General features: G+C 35.8%; 1 protein-coding gene across 5 annotated transcripts in view; it reads left to right on the plus strand.

The window, feature by feature from the left end:
- The window catches only part of spega (striated muscle enriched protein kinase a), a 64,840-nt gene that overhangs the window by 41,913 nt on the left and 4,374 nt on the right, over nucleotides 1–18,553 (plus strand). For 4 of the 5 annotated variants that reach the window (XM_049479857.1, XM_049479859.1, XM_049479858.1 and 1 more), the window contains 24 exons: nucleotides 1,024–1,147; nucleotides 1,268–1,440; nucleotides 2,164–2,276; nucleotides 2,924–3,092; nucleotides 4,065–4,170; nucleotides 4,294–4,494; nucleotides 5,376–5,433; nucleotides 5,524–5,601; nucleotides 5,874–6,046; nucleotides 6,179–6,205; nucleotides 7,186–7,338; nucleotides 7,547–7,589; nucleotides 8,193–8,261; nucleotides 8,382–10,701; nucleotides 11,304–11,444; nucleotides 11,891–12,007; nucleotides 12,104–12,271; nucleotides 12,851–12,973; nucleotides 13,099–13,263; nucleotides 14,256–14,901; nucleotides 15,982–16,221; nucleotides 16,310–16,533; nucleotides 17,700–17,775; nucleotides 17,990–18,139. In XM_049479857.1, coding sequence (XP_049335814.1) covers nucleotides 1,024–1,147; nucleotides 1,268–1,440; nucleotides 2,164–2,276; nucleotides 2,924–3,092; nucleotides 4,065–4,170; nucleotides 4,294–4,494; nucleotides 5,376–5,433; nucleotides 5,524–5,601; nucleotides 5,874–6,046; nucleotides 6,179–6,205; nucleotides 7,186–7,338; nucleotides 7,547–7,589; nucleotides 8,193–8,261; nucleotides 8,382–10,701; nucleotides 11,304–11,444; nucleotides 11,891–12,007; nucleotides 12,104–12,271; nucleotides 12,851–12,973; nucleotides 13,099–13,263; nucleotides 14,256–14,901; nucleotides 15,982–16,221; nucleotides 16,310–16,533; nucleotides 17,700–17,775; nucleotides 17,990–18,139 — 5,857 coding nt within the window. The remainder of the gene's footprint in view (nucleotides 1–1,023; nucleotides 1,148–1,267; nucleotides 1,441–2,163; nucleotides 2,277–2,923; nucleotides 3,093–4,064; nucleotides 4,171–4,293; nucleotides 4,495–5,375; nucleotides 5,434–5,523; nucleotides 5,602–5,873; nucleotides 6,047–6,178; nucleotides 6,206–7,185; nucleotides 7,339–7,546; nucleotides 7,590–8,192; nucleotides 8,262–8,381; nucleotides 10,702–11,303; nucleotides 11,445–11,890; nucleotides 12,008–12,103; nucleotides 12,272–12,850; nucleotides 12,974–13,098; nucleotides 13,264–14,255; nucleotides 14,902–15,981; nucleotides 16,222–16,309; nucleotides 16,534–17,699; nucleotides 17,776–17,989; nucleotides 18,140–18,553) is intronic. The other variant, XM_049479861.1, reaches the window with a different exon arrangement.

Raw genomic sequence — 18,553 nt, forward strand, 5'->3', positions numbered from 1 at the left:
GTATCTGTATCTACTGAAGTATTATTTTTACTACACTACTGTACTTAAGTACTAAAATGCTGTATCTGTATCTACTGGAGTATTATTTTTACTACACTACTGTACTTAAGTACTAAAATGCTGTATCTGTATATACTGAAGTATTATTTTTACTTTACTACTGTACTTAAGTACTAAAGTGCTGTATCTGTATCTACTGGAGTATTATTTTTACTTCACTACTACTGTACTTAAGTACTAAAGTGCTGTATCTGTATTTACTGAAGTATTATTTTTACTACACTACTGTACTTAAGTACTAAAATGCTGTATCTGTATCTACTGGAGTATTATTTTTACTACACTACTGTACTTAAGTACTAAAATGCTGTATCTGTATTTACTGAAGTATTATTTTTTACTTTACTACTGTACTTAAGTACTAAAATGCTGTATCTGTATCTACTGGAGTATTATTTTTACTTTACTACTGTACTTAAGTACTAAAATGCTGTATCTGTATCTACTGAAGTATTATTTTTACTTTACTACTGTACTTAAGTACTAAAATGCTGTATCTGTATCTACTGGAGTATTATTTTTACTTCACTACTGTACTTAAGTACTAAAATGCTGTATCTGTATCTACTGGACAATTTTTTTTTTTACTTTACTACTGTACTTAAGTACTAAAATGCTGTATCTGTATCTACTGGACAATTTTTTTTTTTACTTTACTACTGTACTTAAGTACTAAAATGCTGTATCTGTATCTAATGAAGTATTATTTTTACTTCACTACTGTACTTAAGTACTAAAATGCCGAATCTGTATCTACTGGAGTATTATTTTTAATTCTGTACTGTACTTAAGTACTAAAATACTGTATCTGTACTTTACTGGAGTATTATTTTCACTTCACTACTACTGTACTTAAGTACTAAAATGTTGTATCTGTACTCTTAAGAACTGTGGAGAGAAGATAAATCTGTAAGTAATTTAAACTAATCAGTCAGATAACCAGATAAATATTTGTGATTTCAGGGCAATACTTACGCAAAGCTCCAGTCATCGTGGACAAACCTGATGTTGTTTACGCTGTGGAGAACCAGCCTGTTACCATTACAGTGACCCTCAACCACGTCCAGGCTACAGTTACCTGGAAAAAGTAAGAGGAATCTTATTTTTACTTGAATTGTATTTTATTTTGTTTTTAACTCATTTTACTTGTGTGATTACAGTAATTTGTATAATACTGTTTCTATTAAACTGTTTTTTGATTTTACAGGAGAGGCATGGCTCTCATAAATAAACCTGGAACACATGAGATGTTCATGCCAGATGATGATCAGCATGCTTTAAAGATATCCAGAGTGAAGGGATCTGATATCGGGCAGTTGATTTGTATGGCAAACAACCAGTACGGGAGTGACCTGTGCACTGTACAGCTCGCAATGGCAGGTGATTTTCTTATAGTACATCTTTATTATACATCATTTATTTATGTTCTTCACTCATGGTCGTTTTTATCATAATTACATTTTTTCAGATTATCAAAAAAACTTTAATATCAGACAAATATAACCTGAGTAAATATAAAAAGCAGATTTTAAATGATGATTTCATTGATTAAAGGTGAAAATCTAGTTAAACCGATCTAGCCCTGTGTGAAAAAGTTAATAAATTAACTGTGATTAATCACTGTTGAGTTCAACAACCAGGCCAGATTACTATCAGACCTGTAAAATAAAAGAATCACTTAAATCTGACAACATGAAGCAGATAAAATATCTCAAAAAGCTCAAAAAGCAGATGAGAAAACCAAGATATTGATCATCTATAAGTCTATAACCACAGGGAGAGCTATTATTCGGCCACCGACCGAAATTACTCCAAAAGGGCATGAACAACTCATCCAGGAGGTCAGAAAAAACCCAGAACAATTTCATTTAAAGAACTGCAGGTCTCACCCGCCTCAGTTTATAAAATTCAAGTGTTACTAAATAAATTATCATTTAAAAAGTGTATTTTCTATCTACGCAGGATATATTTATCTGATATTCAATTTTGTTTGATAATCTGAAAAAATATAAGTATGACAAAAAGTGTGTTATTTATTCACATTTATCGCAAAACAGTTTCAACTTAATGTATTTCACCATTTTGCACCGAATGCTTTTTTAGCACCTCCTGCTTTCGAGACCATAATGGAAGATCTGGACGTGTGTGTTGGAGAAACACCTCGTTTTGCTGTGGTTGTTGAGGGAAAACCTGATCCAGACATCTTATGGTATAAGGTGAGCTTCAAATATATATATATATATATATATAACCCATTATAGCCATGTTTATTATGCATTATGACTCAATATGATTGTAATGCGTTGTTAGCTGTGTTTATAAAATGTATATACTGTAAATAGTATTCAGTATATATATATCTATCTTTATTACTCTACTGTAGTCCCACAATAAAAATCTGTCACTGTTTACTTGGAGCGCTTTACAAAGACCTGTTATAAAATATTATAAGTGATTATAACTAATATTATATTCAAGACAGGTATAATTCCTTAATGGTTAAAAATATACATGTATTTAGAGCATTATACAGGTGTGTTTTTAAGCTAGAAGCTTTTTTTAGTCATAATGTATAATTCTGCAAGCTGGGACTGAGGTTTGTGGTATTGACATATGTTATAAACACAGCTAATAATGCATTATGATCACAGTTCATGATGCATAAAAAACATGGCTATGATGTGTTATAATTATTTTTAAAAAATTATGTATAGCCATGCATATAATGCCTTATGAATGCCTTATAATGTGTTTATGAGTATGTTTATAAAGTCTTATAGAGATGACATTCATAGAAAGTGTTTCCATATATTTTTAGCTTAGAATATGATATTATAAATATGTTTTTGTCTTGTTTCTCCAGGATAATGTCCTGCTGGCAGAGAGCAGTCACTGTACGTTTGTGTATGATGATCAGGAGTGCTCTCTGGTGGTCCTCAACGCTCAGCTGGAGGACTCAGGAGTTTATACCTGCACCGCTAAAAACCTGGCGGGAGAAATCTCCTGCAAGGCCGAGCTCACCGTCCACATCGGTACAACTTAATATACTGGAATTAAATGTTAGAATTAAATGTTAGAATTAAATATTAGTTGCACGCATGCATATGATTAAGGAATTTTTATTTATTTATTTATTATTATTATTATTTTTATTATTTGTGACATCTCAAATGTCACATACTACTTCAACATCATATCATAATTTGAAGGGTCATGTACACAATGCAAAAATGGAAGAATTTTAATAATATATCCAAACAATTCTAAATCTTGAATATTTCACTGCCTTTTAGCAGCACAGCCACTGTTCAAGTTCTTTATATATATATATGTCAAAACATATTATACATTATACATATATTAATACATTCGGCTCTATTTGTTTTTTTATATATTTTTTATCTGTACAACACAAAGCGACCAATTTGTCATCATCATTAACACTGTATAATTTTTTAACACTATTAATTACACCATCAACTTCCGCCGTAATCTGCCCCGCCCCCAACCCACGTGTAGATTTTTCTGCTACTCCATGCTGTTTCCACACTAATATAAATATGATTGCATTTTACATCTCTTACATTTATTCTTTTATTTACATTTAAAAATCCACTATAAAAAACTTGCATCTTAAAAAAACGAAGAAAAAAAAGTGCAAATAATTGCAATTAATCACAGAATATTGTTGTGATTAATCTGATAAAAAAAAAATGATAATAAATAGTCAATTGACTACTATTTTTTTTTTTTTTACAATAATACAATCACTTTTTCAGTTTTTGTTCATTAGTTTTCTTTAAAGGCTCTGATAGTGTACTGAAAATATTTATTCACCAGTTTTTGTACCATTTTCTAATAGTGACAGGACCTGAAGAGCTTAAATGGCAAAAATAAAGGGAAAAAAACTGGAGTTGTTCTAAAAATGTTATGCATAAAAGTATCAAGTGCAGTGTTACAGGTATTGTATTGCAATAACTTCAGTTTTTTACTCACTGCAACAGCAAAACGTCAGGAGGAGGAAGAGGAACAGATGGAGGATGAAGGGATGATTCTCAGACGGATGCGGAGGCTGACAGATTACTACGACATCCATAAAGAAATTGGCAGGTCTGACAGGCTGAGCACACTTTTTCATGTTTAAAGTGGAATTTGGGAAAAAAACACACACTACCATCCACTGCACCTCCCGTCTGCTTTAAAAACCATCTTACATAATGTCTGTTTTTTCAGAGGAGCTTTTTCTTATGTGAAGCGAGTGACCCAGAAAAAAGAAAAGCTGGAATTCGCTGCGAAGTTCATTTCAGCTCGAGCCAAGAGGAAAACCTCGGCTCTCAGAGAGATGGAGCTCCTGGCTGAGCTGGACCACGAGAGGATCCTCTACTTCCACGATGCCTTCGAGAAGAAAAACATGGTGGTTATCATAACAGAACTGTATCCTTATCTCCTCAGTTAAAACTGATGTCCGTAAGTTTTGGGGTTTAGGAGATTAAGTGCCCTCTCTGGTGAGAATGGGTAATTGCACCGAGCATGCGGAAGAATCATTTTAAACAACGGATTAATGTTAATTAATTAAATGTCATGCTAACACTTTCTACGAATGTCATCTTTATTAGACTTTATAACCACATTCATAACATATTATAATGCAATCATAAGGCATTATAAACATGGCTATAAATATTTATACAAATGCATAACCCATTATAGCCATGTTTATAAAGCCTTATGACTTGTGATCATAATACGTTATAAGCTGTGCTTATAGTATATATGTTAAAATAGTCTATATATATATATATATATATATCGTTAATAATGTAGTCCCACAATGAAAGTCTGGCACTTTACTTAGAGTGCACAAAGACCTGTTATAATACATTATAATTGACTATAATTAATATTATGTTCAAGGCAAGAGTAATTTATCGGTGGTTGAAAATATATTTATAGGATTACTGAGGGTATGTTTATAAGTTGGAAGCTTTTTTAGTCATAATACAGTCTGCAAGCTGGGACTGAGTTTCTTGGTATTGATGTATAACATGTTATAAACACAGCTATTAATGCATTATAACCACAGTTCATGATGCATAATAATAAATGCCTTATGAATGCATTATAATGTGTTATGAGTATATTTATAGAGTCTTATAGAGATGACATTCATAGAAAGTGTTACCAATGTCAAAATGTGCAAAAGAAAAACATAATTTGAGAAAAAAAATTGGCCTACTTATGAGAATAACTTTGTTTAGGTTGTAATTTATTCTGAACTATTTATGTAATTTATTATCCTTAACTGCTTAATGAAGTTGCCATGAGGAGTTTTTGGAAAGACTGACGAAGAAAACCACAGTCTTAGAGTCTGAGGTTGGAAGTTTTTCCTCCATTTATTTCATTAATCTGAATTAATTCAGATTATTAAAAGTGTGAAAGTAATTTTTGGTGTCTGTTTTACAGATTCGATCTTTCATAAGGCAGATCTTAGAGGGTATCGCCTACCTTCACCTGAATGATATTATTCACCTGGATATAAAGGTATAGTGCACAATATTTTAGAGTACTACCATATTTTTCAGACTATAAGGCACACCTAAAATCTTTTAATTTTCTCAAAAATCGACAGTGCCCCTTATAATCTGGTGCTCTGTAATGATAATTAATAATAGATAATTTTCGTTCCACTTCACAATTATGTGACAAAATGTAAAAAAAGTTCAAAGGGTATGAATACTTTTGTGTTCACTGTAGTCACTGTGTGGTGTGCGCTCTCTAAATAGATGTGAAAATAATATTTTTGTGTGTTCCAGCCTGAAAACATCCTCATGGCGGACCGAAACAATGATCAGATCCGGATTTGTGACTTGGGCAGCGCTCTGAAGTTCACGCAGAATGAAGCTCAGTACTGTAAATACGGAACTCCTGAATTCGTCGCTCCGGAGATTGTTAACCAAACACCCGTTTCCATGGCAACAGATATCTGGTACCAATCATTTTACGTTTGTTATGAATCATTTGTTTGTATCGTATTTAACTTTTTTTGTTTGTTTATTGAACATTGAGCATGATGCTGCCACCACCATGTTTCACAGAATTTCAATACTTTCTCACACAGGCCGGTCGGAGTTATGACCTACTTGTGGTAAGTTTGTTTGATCTGTACTAGATAGATAGATAGATAGATAGATAGATAGATAGATAGATAGATAGATAGATAGATAGATAGATAGATAGATAGATAGATAGATAGATAGATAGATAGATAGAAAACAATATATATATAAAAATAATATATAATTTTTTATTTTTGACATAAGCAATAATAAACAATATTTTGCATGATTCAAAATATATCGAAAAGTTCAAATATTGTACTAGCCTGTACTTCTCACAGGATGATCTTTTTTTTTTACTAAATATATTAATGGAAATAATATATTTAAGATTTTTTTTGCAAAATGCAAATATAAGTTTTTAATTAAGGGTATTCAAATGTGGATACATTAGATATAAATTTGCATTATATTGGCAGAATTTAATGATATTTATATTAGTGGGGTCAATCATTAAAAAAATAAATTTTATAATCATCCACAGTATAACCACATCATAATTAAAAAACAATATTATTTTTTTTGAATGCTGGTATTTCCCTGTATTATTTGGAGGGAGACAGTAATAATAGTAATAATAGTATAGTGTAGTTTAGATCTGACAGACTAGAGCCTTTTTACAGTATTTTAATATTTCAGAACAGTATTTATGCTTTTTATATGAGAATATTGTGATGTGCTGAGTTACTGAGTTTAAATAGAGAAAATAAATGGTAGTTTAGCTCCATATTCCACACTCAACAAGAGAAAAGCAGTCTATAGTCTATAAAGTGATATAATGGAGTAAAGGTGTTCTGATTGCTGTTTTTTTCAGTGATTAGCATATTACATCATATATAACATCAGTTTATGCATCGTTAACACAGCAATTAAGATTTTATTGTATTATTATTATTAGCTGTGTTCATAGGAGTGTCCACAAGCTTTATGATAGACATATGCTGTATAATATAGTACGCATAATCGATACACAATGCAAATTAAAAGTTAACATGATTTGTTATTACAGCCTAACAGGAGTCTCACCATTCGCTGGTGAAAATGATCGTGACACATTGCTGAACATCAGGAATTCCAACGTGGCGTTTGAGGAGAGCATGTTCGCAGATCTGTCCAGAGAAGCAAAGGGATTCGTCATTAAGCTTCTTGTAGCAGACAGACTGTGAGTGCTTACCTTATAAAATCTGAGAAAAATCCTAAGAATATCATAGTATTTAAAAATATATATATAAATATATAAATAATATATGAATATATATATATATATATATATATATATATATATATATATATATATATATATATATATATATATATATATATATTTTCTTACTCTATATGCATCGATTTGCATATTTGTTCTGTTTTAGGAGGCCTGATGCCACTGAATGTCTTCGTCATCCATGGTTCAAGGTAAGCAAGATTGTCTTTTATGTAAATTAATTATATACATCTCTGGAAAAAAATAAAAGGCCACTTAAAAATGATGAGTTTCTTTGATTTTACCAAATTGAAAACCTCTGGAATATAATCAAGAGGAAGATGGATGATCACAAACCATCAAACCACCAAACTGAACTGCTTGAATTTTTGCACCAGGAGTAAAGCAGCATAAAGTTATCCAAAAGCAGTGTGTAAGACTGGTGGAGGAGAGAACATGATGCCAAGATGCATGGAAAAAAGCTGTGATTAAAAACCAGAGTTATTCCACCAAATATTGCTTTCTGAACTCTTAAAACTTTATTATGAATGAGAACTTGTTTTCGTTTCACTATTTGAGGTCTAAAAGCTCTGCATCTTTTTTGTTTGTGTTATTTCAGCCTTTTCTCATTTTCTGCAAATAAATGCTCTAAATGACAATATTTTTATTTGGAATTTGAGAGAAATGTTGAAAAATTTATAGAATCAAACAACTGATTCAGAAAATGAAGTTGTCTCTTATTTTTTTCCTAGAGCTGTATTATAGTTTTTTCTGATATAAAAATCATTAAAACTTTTGTCTTTTGTCTTTCAAAGACTCTAACGAAGGGTAAGAGCATCAACACAACCCTACACAAGCAAGTCCTATCCAGGCGGAAATGGCAGGTAATAAACCAGGCGTCAAAACCTTGTCTTAAACCTCTTAAAACCAGAAAATACTTTGGAATTCCCATTGAAAATTTGTTAATTGTCTTTAAAAATGTGCTCTTTGTCTCTATATCTCAGCGTTCGCTCATCAGCTACAAGTCTAAGATGGTGATGAGGTCCATCCCGGAGTTACTCGACGACTCCTCCAGTCACATTTCCCTCGCTGTACCCAGGAACCTCAAAGAGAGCTCACCACCTCCTTCGTCTTCCTCCGACTCTGATGAGGACATTGACGAGCTGCCCTTCATACCCATGCCTCTCACCATGATGTTTTCTGGCTCACGTATGTCTTTGACTGAGATTCACGAGGATGACGACATTTCGGGAGCGTCCAACGGCACGTACCAGAATCTTACTAAGAAAGAAGACGCTGTGGAGCGAAAGGGCGAACATGAAAATGGGTTAAACCACAAAGAAACTGTAGAAAGAAAGGCTCAAGAAAAAGGATTACCAGTGGGATCAAGTTTAGAAGCAGAAGAAGCCACAACCAAGCCCAGAAGACGAGTGATGCGAAGGGGTAGCTCTGCCGACAGCGCCCTTCTTCTCCACATAACACCTGAAGAACTTGCTATGGAGGAATCTTCAGACGAAGGTCAGAAGAACATGAAAAAAGCAGTGTCCATGGAACTTCCACATAGAAGCAATAGCCCCAGTCCTGGAAAACTCAGTCAAGAAGACTATGCACTGAAACTAGAACTCATGAGGCAAAGGCTTCTCAAAGGAGGATCCATGGATAAGAAGTTGACTGGGCTTCGTGGTCCCTTGTTTGAGACACTAGGTGTTGATGACGAAAGAAGGACGTCTTCTCTGGACCGCAACATGAGGAGAGCTAAGATGGGAAGCTTAAACCGAGCTACCTCCACCGGTGGTAGTCCTGGCGAGAGTCCACCCAAATCAAAAACGTTCCGGAAAAGTGCTTCCTTCACTCACGGCGATCCAGAGCCCATGCACATGCACCGAAGATCTGGGGCTCCACTTGAGATTCCGTCAGCGCACTCCGGAGAAAGCTTAAACAAACTACAGGAAGATAAATCTGCATCTGTTTCTGCACTTCCTGAGCAAACCAACCAACATTCAAAGCCTTCATATTTGTCTCCAGAGGAGGATTCCTCTAAACCAATGACTCTAGAGACTCTAGAACCCAAACGAATGATGAAGGAGCATGAAGAAAAAAGTGTGGAACATGAAAAAACAATCGAGAACTCACGAGAGGTGACGCCTCCAACAAATTTACCAATTACAAAACAAACTCAAAGTGATGTTTCAAGCGTTCTCCCACATGACTTAGCTTCAATAAGCTCAAGCTCTAGTATAGTCCAGCCAAATGGGAACTATGGATCTGTAGATAGACCTTCACCAGTTCTGCAGGAATCAGAGCCAGACTCATCTTCTGGAATTGAGCATCCAGCCGTCTTCGCAAAAGTGGCCCAACAGCAGCAACCGTCTCTTAGATCTGATATCAAAGACCTGGAATCAGAAGAAGTCTTTGAAGCAAGGTTTAAGAAGCGGGAATCGTCTTTAACGCGTGGTTTGAAGCGTCTCACTAGAGCGAAAACTGAGGACAAATCCCCTGTTCTTCCACGGAAAGCAGGTGAAGAAGTTTACCGTCCAGGACCAACAGGCGCACCGCTAGAGCTTGTGTCAAGAGGACTGCAGGAAAAGTCTAAGTCTTTCCAAGACCTCAGAGAAGTAGACAAGGATGTTGGTCTTGGAATGATTGGGAGGCTGTCATTGCGTGCAAAAAAGACAAACAGAAGTGAGAGAAAAGAGGAAAATCTGAAAGACGACAACCTAGAATCTTCTGCTCCCAGGCGAAGAGTGACCTGGGCTCTGGGACGCAGTAAATCTCTGGACAAAAAGGCATCTGACTCTGCAGATTCCGTCTGTGATAAAGAAAGAGATATACAAAGAGAAAAAGAAAGAGAAAACCTAGGAAGGGACGGCAAGAAGACGCCCGAGTCGCCGATTCTTTCAATGAGACGCAAGTTTGAGTCCAAGGTTTCGAGTATTTCTGACAGAATGCAAAGTAAGTCACAAGAAAGGAAAGAGAATAAAGAAATGGAAGTAAAAAGCAAGATCCCTGAAGATCCAAAAGTAAAACAAGACACCAAGAAGGTCAGCGATTCCCCAGTTCTGGCGATGCGCAAGAAGTTTGAATCGTTTTCTGGATCGCTGAGAAACCGAAGTCAGTCTGAAGAGAGAAGCGGAGAAAAGGAAACCAAGAAAGATGGAAGCCGAACTCCTCTGTTCTCCCGACTCCGCCTTTCTCAGTCTGAAGGTGTCAGTTTAAAGAAGATGGACGTCCCTGAGAACGAGTTAGCCTCACAGACTGCCTGTACCGTCTCCAAAGAGTCTTTAGACTCTACGTCGAGCGCCCAGTCTGTAAAATCATCTCACAGTACGTAATGCTTTTTTTTAAACTATGATCAAACACATATTTAATATATTAGTTATTTTGTACTTCCAGCTCTTTGTTTTTTTTTACCAACAGTATTACAAGGATAGAAAACCACCACAGAGCAGTTATTATTATTATTATTATTATTATTATTATTATTATTATTATTATTATTATTATTTTTATTATTATTTAAGAAGAGGGACATTCAGTCACAGCAGTGTTTAACCTAACTAAGATCTGACGTCCACATATGTGGACATCACATTTCGGTTTGTCTAGAACATACAACACTAAAGTTTGCTCCAGAAGGACCTGGTGTCCTCTTATGAGGCCATTATATCGTCACCTAGTGGTGGCAGAAGAGTAAGATATAAATAACTACATATAGTTATTGCCTTTAAAGTGGTTTAAACAGCTAAAATATTTGAATGTCAAATATTGAGTGATAATGATAATAATGATAATAATTAATACGAATGATCAGTGGTTCCTTCAGTTTTTCTGTGCCCACAATAGAAAATGTATTTTAAAAAAATTATTGTTGGAAATGATTCTTCTCTTAAAGAATATTACATATTAGTTTCCTATTTTATTCGTAGCTCCTGAGAGTGACCGCAGGTCTCGATGGGACCGGTGGGGGTTGTCTAAAGCCAGACGAGACAGAACACCTTCTCAGTCAAGCATTTCCTCAGCAAATACAGACAACCAGACATCTCATCAGTACAGCAGGTCTACCTCTGGTACGTCACTGTTATTCTTAAATACTCTTAATATTCATGATATGTGCTATTAAAGGGGGAATCCAGTGTGAAATTGACTTGGGTTGTAGTGAAACAAGAAAATGAGTACAAACTTCTGGTGAATAGCCAACCTCTATTCACCACCAGTATTCTGAAATACAGTGCTTTTACCTTACAAGGCTCCCAACAGGCTTACAATGCTAGTGATAGGGGCATACATTTGGAAAGACCCATGGAACAAAAAACCCTACTTTTTTGAGCTTGTTAATGATATAAAAATAAATAGAGATTTCTATGCACGGGGTAACTCTATGCCCCTATCATTAACCTTGTAAGCTTATTGAGAGCATTATCTAAAAGCACTGTATTTCTGCACTCAGGACTTCTCCTTTAAGTACATATACATTTGCAAGTTCAGTTTTTTATTTGTTTTATATGTTTTGTAGATTTTCCTCCAGTTTTCCATATTAAATTGAAAGACCACATTCTATTGGAGGGAGATCCAGTCAGCCTGAGCTGTCTACCAGCTGGTTACCCCCATCCAAAAATTGTCTGGATGAAAGGTAAAGTTTATTTTTTTTAGCCTGTCCTTCCTTGTGTAGCTTTTAGCCGATTTCAGACTCTACAGTCGTTTAAACGTGTCTCTGTTATGCTTCCAGACAAGGAACCTTTTGAGATTGATGACAGGATGAATCTGATGTCCAGCCCAGATGGAAGACAGCTGCTGATGATAATGAAGACGAGCAGGAAGGATGCTGGACTTTATGAATGTGTGGCAACAAATAACCTGGCCTCTGCAACTAGTTCCTGCACTGTGTCCCTAGCCAGTAAGTTCACCCAGAGCATCCCATAATATTCCACAGCAGAAATTGATTACATTAGATTACATTATGTGTATGTACATTTTGCAATAGAAAACATAGAAGTTCCAACAACCATCATTACAAAAATAAACCTAAATAAATAAAACGAACAAACATAAAAAAGAAAGGGGATTCCTAAAAAATTAAAAAAGCTTCAAAATATCTATGGATTTAGGACATTTTATTTGACATTTTATATTTTTAGTTCATCAAAAATTAGTCAAATTAGTCAATCTTTAGAATTAAGGGTATATTTTTAGTGAATTTCGTTTTGCGTACATAAAATTGACCTATGATTAAATATATTATATATTTATATATTGTAAATACTGAAACTATACATCTCTCTAGATAGATAGATAGATAGATAGATAGATAGATAGATAGATAGATAGATTGTTGTCTAATGTATGGTTAGCTTAACAAGAAAACAATTGTTACTGTATGGTTTTACTGAGAATTGTGTGAGCATTTTTGCTTTTTGCCCATACTGTAGTGTATCTCATCTTCTCATCTTTGTATGATATTGTCTTTTGTCTCCAGGTATTCCAAAACGTCCAGGAACCCCTGAGATCCCTCAGACCTACAACAATACAGCCCTGGTATTGTGGAAACCAGCAGACAATAAAGCTCCCTGCACTTACACACTGGAGAGGAAAACTGATGGTCAGGATCATTTTTTTGTAAAGATTAAAGTCTTAAAGACTTTATTAAAGACTTATTAAATAAATATTTATTTATTATGATTTTTTCCCCCCAAAAAATGCAATATTTATTATTTTTTTCTCCAGGTGATTCCAGCTGGTTGATTGTTGCTGCAGGAATTGCTGATTGTTACTACAACGTCACAGACCTTCCGCCTGGTGTAAGCTACCGTTTCCGTGTGGCGAGTGTTAATAAAGCAGGCCAGGGTCCGTACAGCAACGTCTCGGAGAGAGTTGGCATCAATTTACCAGGTAACACACAAACACTATAGGGGTATTAGACTTAAAATGCTTTAGACACACATTTTTCTAGTTATTATAAAGCTAAAAAATAACGTAACTTGCTTTAAACCACAGATGCCAGTAGCCAAGAGTGTAAAAGACTCTAGGCTTGTAATTGGGCTCGTCTTCTCTGGGTTTGAAATATATCTTTACTCTTCAGTTTCAAACACATTAAGCTATAAAATACTGAAATATGCTGCCGTTTCATAAGCAGATTAAAAGATACAGTGGATGATTCACAAGACTTGTGTATATATATATAAATATATACATATATATATCAAAGAAAATCAAGAGTTCTCAAGTCATCAAAATAAGCTGAACTGCTTGAATTTTTGCACCAGGAGTAAAGCAGCATAAAGTTATCCAAAAGCAGTGTGTAAGACTGGTGGAGGAGAACATGATGCCAAGATGCATGAAAAAAACTGTGATTAAAAAACAACCAGGGTTATTCCACCAAATATTGATTATTTCTGAACTCTTAAAACTTTATGAATATGAACTTGTTTTCTTTGCATTACTTGAGGCCATTTCTCATTTTCTTCAAATTATTGCTTTAAATGACAATATTTTTATTTGGACTTTGGGAGAATTTGTGTGTGTGTCATTGCAAGTATTTCATCAATGCTTAAGTACATCTGTTTGTGATTAAAATTTTAGTATAATGATATTGATTACAACACATTACTACGTTTTGTGAGCGTAATAGTGAGTAAATACTCTTTATTTGGCAGTGTTTAATCAATGTTTGTGGTTGGAGTTGAGCATGATGTTTCGAGGGAGGATGTCATGTGTTAGTTCGTTCGTTATTTTGTTAGAATTGATCGTATTTGGGAAACGCACCCCCTGAACTCTCGTAAACTGTTATGAACTGTTATAAGCTGTTCTTTTCTGTATGTCTGCGTTTGTATTTACTGTATCAGTGAGGGATGTTGTGCTGTTTTGCTCCGTCTGTTTGACAGTGGGTTCAGTTCCCCAACCTGCTGTAGTGAAGATGCTTCCCTCAGCTTGTCCTCCAGTTATGAGCCCCCACGTGACCACGAGTACCACGAGTACCGTAACATCTCCACAGCCAGCGGCTTCTCCTCCTTCCACTGCTCCCTGGAGATCTACCAGCACAAGCTCTTCACCTGCTGCACCTTCCTCACCTTCCTCACCTTTCTCACCTTCCTCACCTGCCTCCACAGCTCCGTCACCACCAGCACCTAATATCCCCAACACTGCTCAGATAGTTCCTGTTACCCAGCTGCCCCCAAAGGTCCAATCTGTCCCCCCGCTGGTTCCAATCAAACCCAGCAGCCCTGTAAACGTGGTTCCTCCCATCACGCAAATCCAGGCAGTGACCCAAAGACCGTACACCGCCCCCCCGTCAGTGGGCCGGCCCATTTCTCCGATCCCTACGTACGTCCCAGCCACCACCGCTCGAGTAGCTCCGACTCCACTCTCTCCTCCTCCTGTGGTTCTAGCTAACAGTCCATCCGGAGACGGATCCGGTTCCCCCGGAACAGAAACGCCCACAGGACGCGTGATCCCTTCAACCAAAAGTGAGACCGCCCTGAGGCAAGGAGTTCCACAGAAACCGTACACATTCCTGGACGAGAGAACCAGGTGAGATCCAGGCTTTATTTCAATAGTCCTCATGTGTCCGAATCAAATGTGTCAAATGTATCTCCATTCATTACTCTGTAGGTAGAGTAGAGTATAGATACCAGAGTTTAATAAAATACTTCTGTAGAAGTTGAAGAAGCATCAACTCAAGTTTTTTACTTTTTAAAAAAGTGTTTTTTAAAAGTACTGGATTCAAAACGACTTAAAGTATAAAAGTAAAAGTAATGCAAAGGGCAAAACACATTTTACTAAAAGCTATAATGACTATAATAATGTTAAAATATTAAACTGTTAATGTTGACAATATACTTTGGGATTTTGCACTAGGCTGTTCCCTAGTGTTTCAGCTGCATATATGCTGATTAAAAATTTATGTATTTTAAATACAGTAGAATGTAAATATATTAAAGAAGCTTAGTTGGTCTGGAGTTTATCTGGAGTTTTCTTGAGTCTCTGTACGGATCACCTTCATACTAGACTACATACGTCTGCTGGTTATCATCATTTTTAAAGAGGAAAATACTCAAATTTGTGGGTTTCTTTGGTCACCTATCGTTATTTCGTTCCATCTTGCCAGTGATTCTCATAGTCCTCCCCAACAAATGGAATTAGGCCAAACTGTTTGTACTGTAGTTTGTTATAAAGGTAGTAATGAAATATTTGATATTTAAAGATTGAAAAACATGCATCAAAAGTGAAATCATAGTTTTCAAAAATCTTAACTTTAGTCAGTGTGAAGCTCCATTTTTGGTGTCCGAAAGCATTTTTTGTGATTCAATTCTCGGCCAGGAGCTTCTGAAACAAAGGTGTATTTATACTAAAACACACCAGGTGTGAGCAATCATAAGCCAGGGGAGCGTGAACGCCATAATGTCAGGAAGGTCTGGTTTAAGTGCATGCTGGGAATTGGAGTCTTTGTTGTGTGAATTATGTGTAAACGTGAAGTGAAAACGTCAGAACTGGCAATTATGTTGTGTTATAGTATTTTTAGTGTATGTTGTCTAGTTGAAATCACATTTGTAGAAAGTGTTACCGGATTGTTTTTTTATTCTAAATGAATGTATTTATCTTGTTCGCTAGAGGTCGATTTGGTGTGATACGGGACTGCCGGGAGAATGCTACTGGGAAAATGTTCATGGCTAAGATCGTGGGCTACGATCAGGAGACCAAGCAGAGCGTGATACAGGAATATGATATTTTAAAATCCCTTCATAACGAGAAAATTATGGCTCTTCATGAAGCTTATGTGACGCCTCGCTACCTGGTGCTCATTACAGAGTGCTGCACGGGGAAGGAGATCCTCAGCAGCCTCGTGGACAGGTCTGTATACGATAATAATGCATCAGTGAGCTGAAAGTGCAGAGTTTATTTAGTCTGCCTGTAAGACTGATGTGTTTTTCCGCCGCAGGTTCAGTTACTCGGAGGACGATGTGGTGGGTTACATAGTCCAGATCCTGCAGGGCCTGGAGTATCTGCACAACTGCCGGATCCTTCACCTCGACATCAAGCCAGATAACATCATCGTTACAGAACTCAGCGCCATTAAAATCATAGACTTTGGCAGTGCTCAGACCTTCAACCCCCTGTCCCTCAAACATTACAGCAAGGACCTGGGAACTTTGGAATACACGGGTATGTACAGCACTTGAGTTTATATTTATTATTGAGATATACTTGGCCAGAATAAAAAAATAGGAAATAAAACTCTTATATCCCTTGGGAACATATATTTTTCTTTCTAATTATCTTTTTAGAGCTATGCAGGGCCAACAATATAAATGTAAAAACACTGTGCCTCATGTATTTCTCTAGTAATGCTCTTATTTTGAAGGGCAGAATGGGCTGTCTAAAAGCAGACTCAGGTTTATGTCAGCATACTCCTGACCAATCACAATGCTAATGTGCATGACTATCAACTCTATCTTCAAATCTGAGCAACCTGGTTAACTAAAGTTAAAAGTTAAAGCTAAACCTGGAAAGCTAAAACAAGACTGGGAGAATTAAAACTAAACCGGGAGTGCTAAAGCTAAATCAGGAGTGCTAAAGACAAAGCATGAGGGCTAAAGCTAAATCTAAAGTGCTATAGCTAAACCTGGACAGGGAAAACTAAACCTAGAGTGCTAAAGCTAAACCTAGTGTGCTAAAGATAAACCTAGAAAAATAAAGGTAAATCTGAGGAGCTTAAGCTAAACTTGGTGTGCTAAAGATAAACCTGGAGTTCTAAAGCTAAACCTGGAGATCTAAAGCTAAAACTGGAGAGCTAAAGCTAAACCTAGAAAGATAAAGCTGAACCTGGAGAGATAAAACTAAGCCTGTAGTGCTAAAGCTAAACCTGGAGTGCTAAAGCTTAACCTGGAGAGATAAAGCTAAACCTGGAGATCTAAAGCTAAAACTGGAGAGCTAAAGCTAAACCTAGAAAGATAAAGCTGAACCTGGAGAGGTAAAACTAAGCCTGTAGTGCTAAAGCTAAACCTGGAGTGCTAAAGCTTAACCTGGAGAGATAAAGCTAAACCTGGAGGGCTAAAACTAAAACATAATTGAAATATATTTATTTCATACATAATAATAACAGCCATGCTGGTAGACAACCACATTTCCATGGCAACATGTCTATTGCCACGTTACGCAATTCTTTTTTTTAATGTAAAAGCATCGGTCTGTAATTCTAATTCTAAACATACAGAAATTCACTATATAAAAATATGTTCCCCAGAGCTTTAAAAGAAAAAAAATGCTTGTATAGAAATTAAATAGAATTTTACTCTAAAATCTGTTACTACTCTCTCCCATGACTGAAGCTCCAGAGATGCTCAAGGGGGATGCTGTGGGGCCTCCAGCAGATTTATGGAGTTTAGGAGTTGTCACATACATTATGTAAGTATAGTTTACTCAATTTTACTTCAACTTGTGTGCACAGTTTATAAATAATACACACAAACATACTTTATTTGTGTTCTTTAATGCAATAGGTCCCATTATTTTGTAATTCTGGCATGATTCTAGCAATATTCCACGCTAATTCTCTCTAATTCTGTTAATTTGTTTATTTTAATTGCTATATTTTAATTTGTTATTTGCTGTGCTGCAGGCTTAGTGGCAGACTGCCATTCCAGGAGAAAGAGCCGCTGCAGACAGAGACCAAAATAAAAGCAGCAAAGTTCGACTCGACAAAGCTGTACCCAAATGTTTCCCAAAGTGCCTTGGCTTTCCTCAAGAAAGTGCTAAACGGTTATCAATGGTGAGTTTTAAACCACAGACCTTTCAAGTACGTCACTATAACGTGGACGTAATTTTGTTATTTTGTGTTATTTTTAAGGTATTTGGTACAACGACTTATGTGCTCAGGGTCATTGTCTTGCTGCGAGACCCATGTTTTCTTGAGATTCAGCTCACAGAAATCCATTGTGGCCCAGATGCAGTACAATAGGACTAATCCATAGTACTACCACCACCATGCTTTTAAAATAAGATATTAAACATACAATATACAAGTCAGAAATTAGTAGGAATCATAAAATCATAGATAAGAAAATCAAAAGTTATAAAAATGATAAGAATGCAACAACAGATGAATAAATAAAACAAAGCAAATAAAAGATATGACAGCAATTATAAAATAAAAGACACAAAGGTAGGGGCTAGGGGTAGGAAA

This window comes from Astyanax mexicanus, chromosome 5 (genome assembly GCF_023375975.1).
Source record: "Astyanax mexicanus isolate ESR-SI-001 chromosome 5, AstMex3_surface, whole genome shotgun sequence".
In the NCBI taxonomy this organism is placed as follows: Eukaryota; Metazoa; Chordata; class Actinopteri; order Characiformes; family Acestrorhamphidae; genus Astyanax; species Astyanax mexicanus.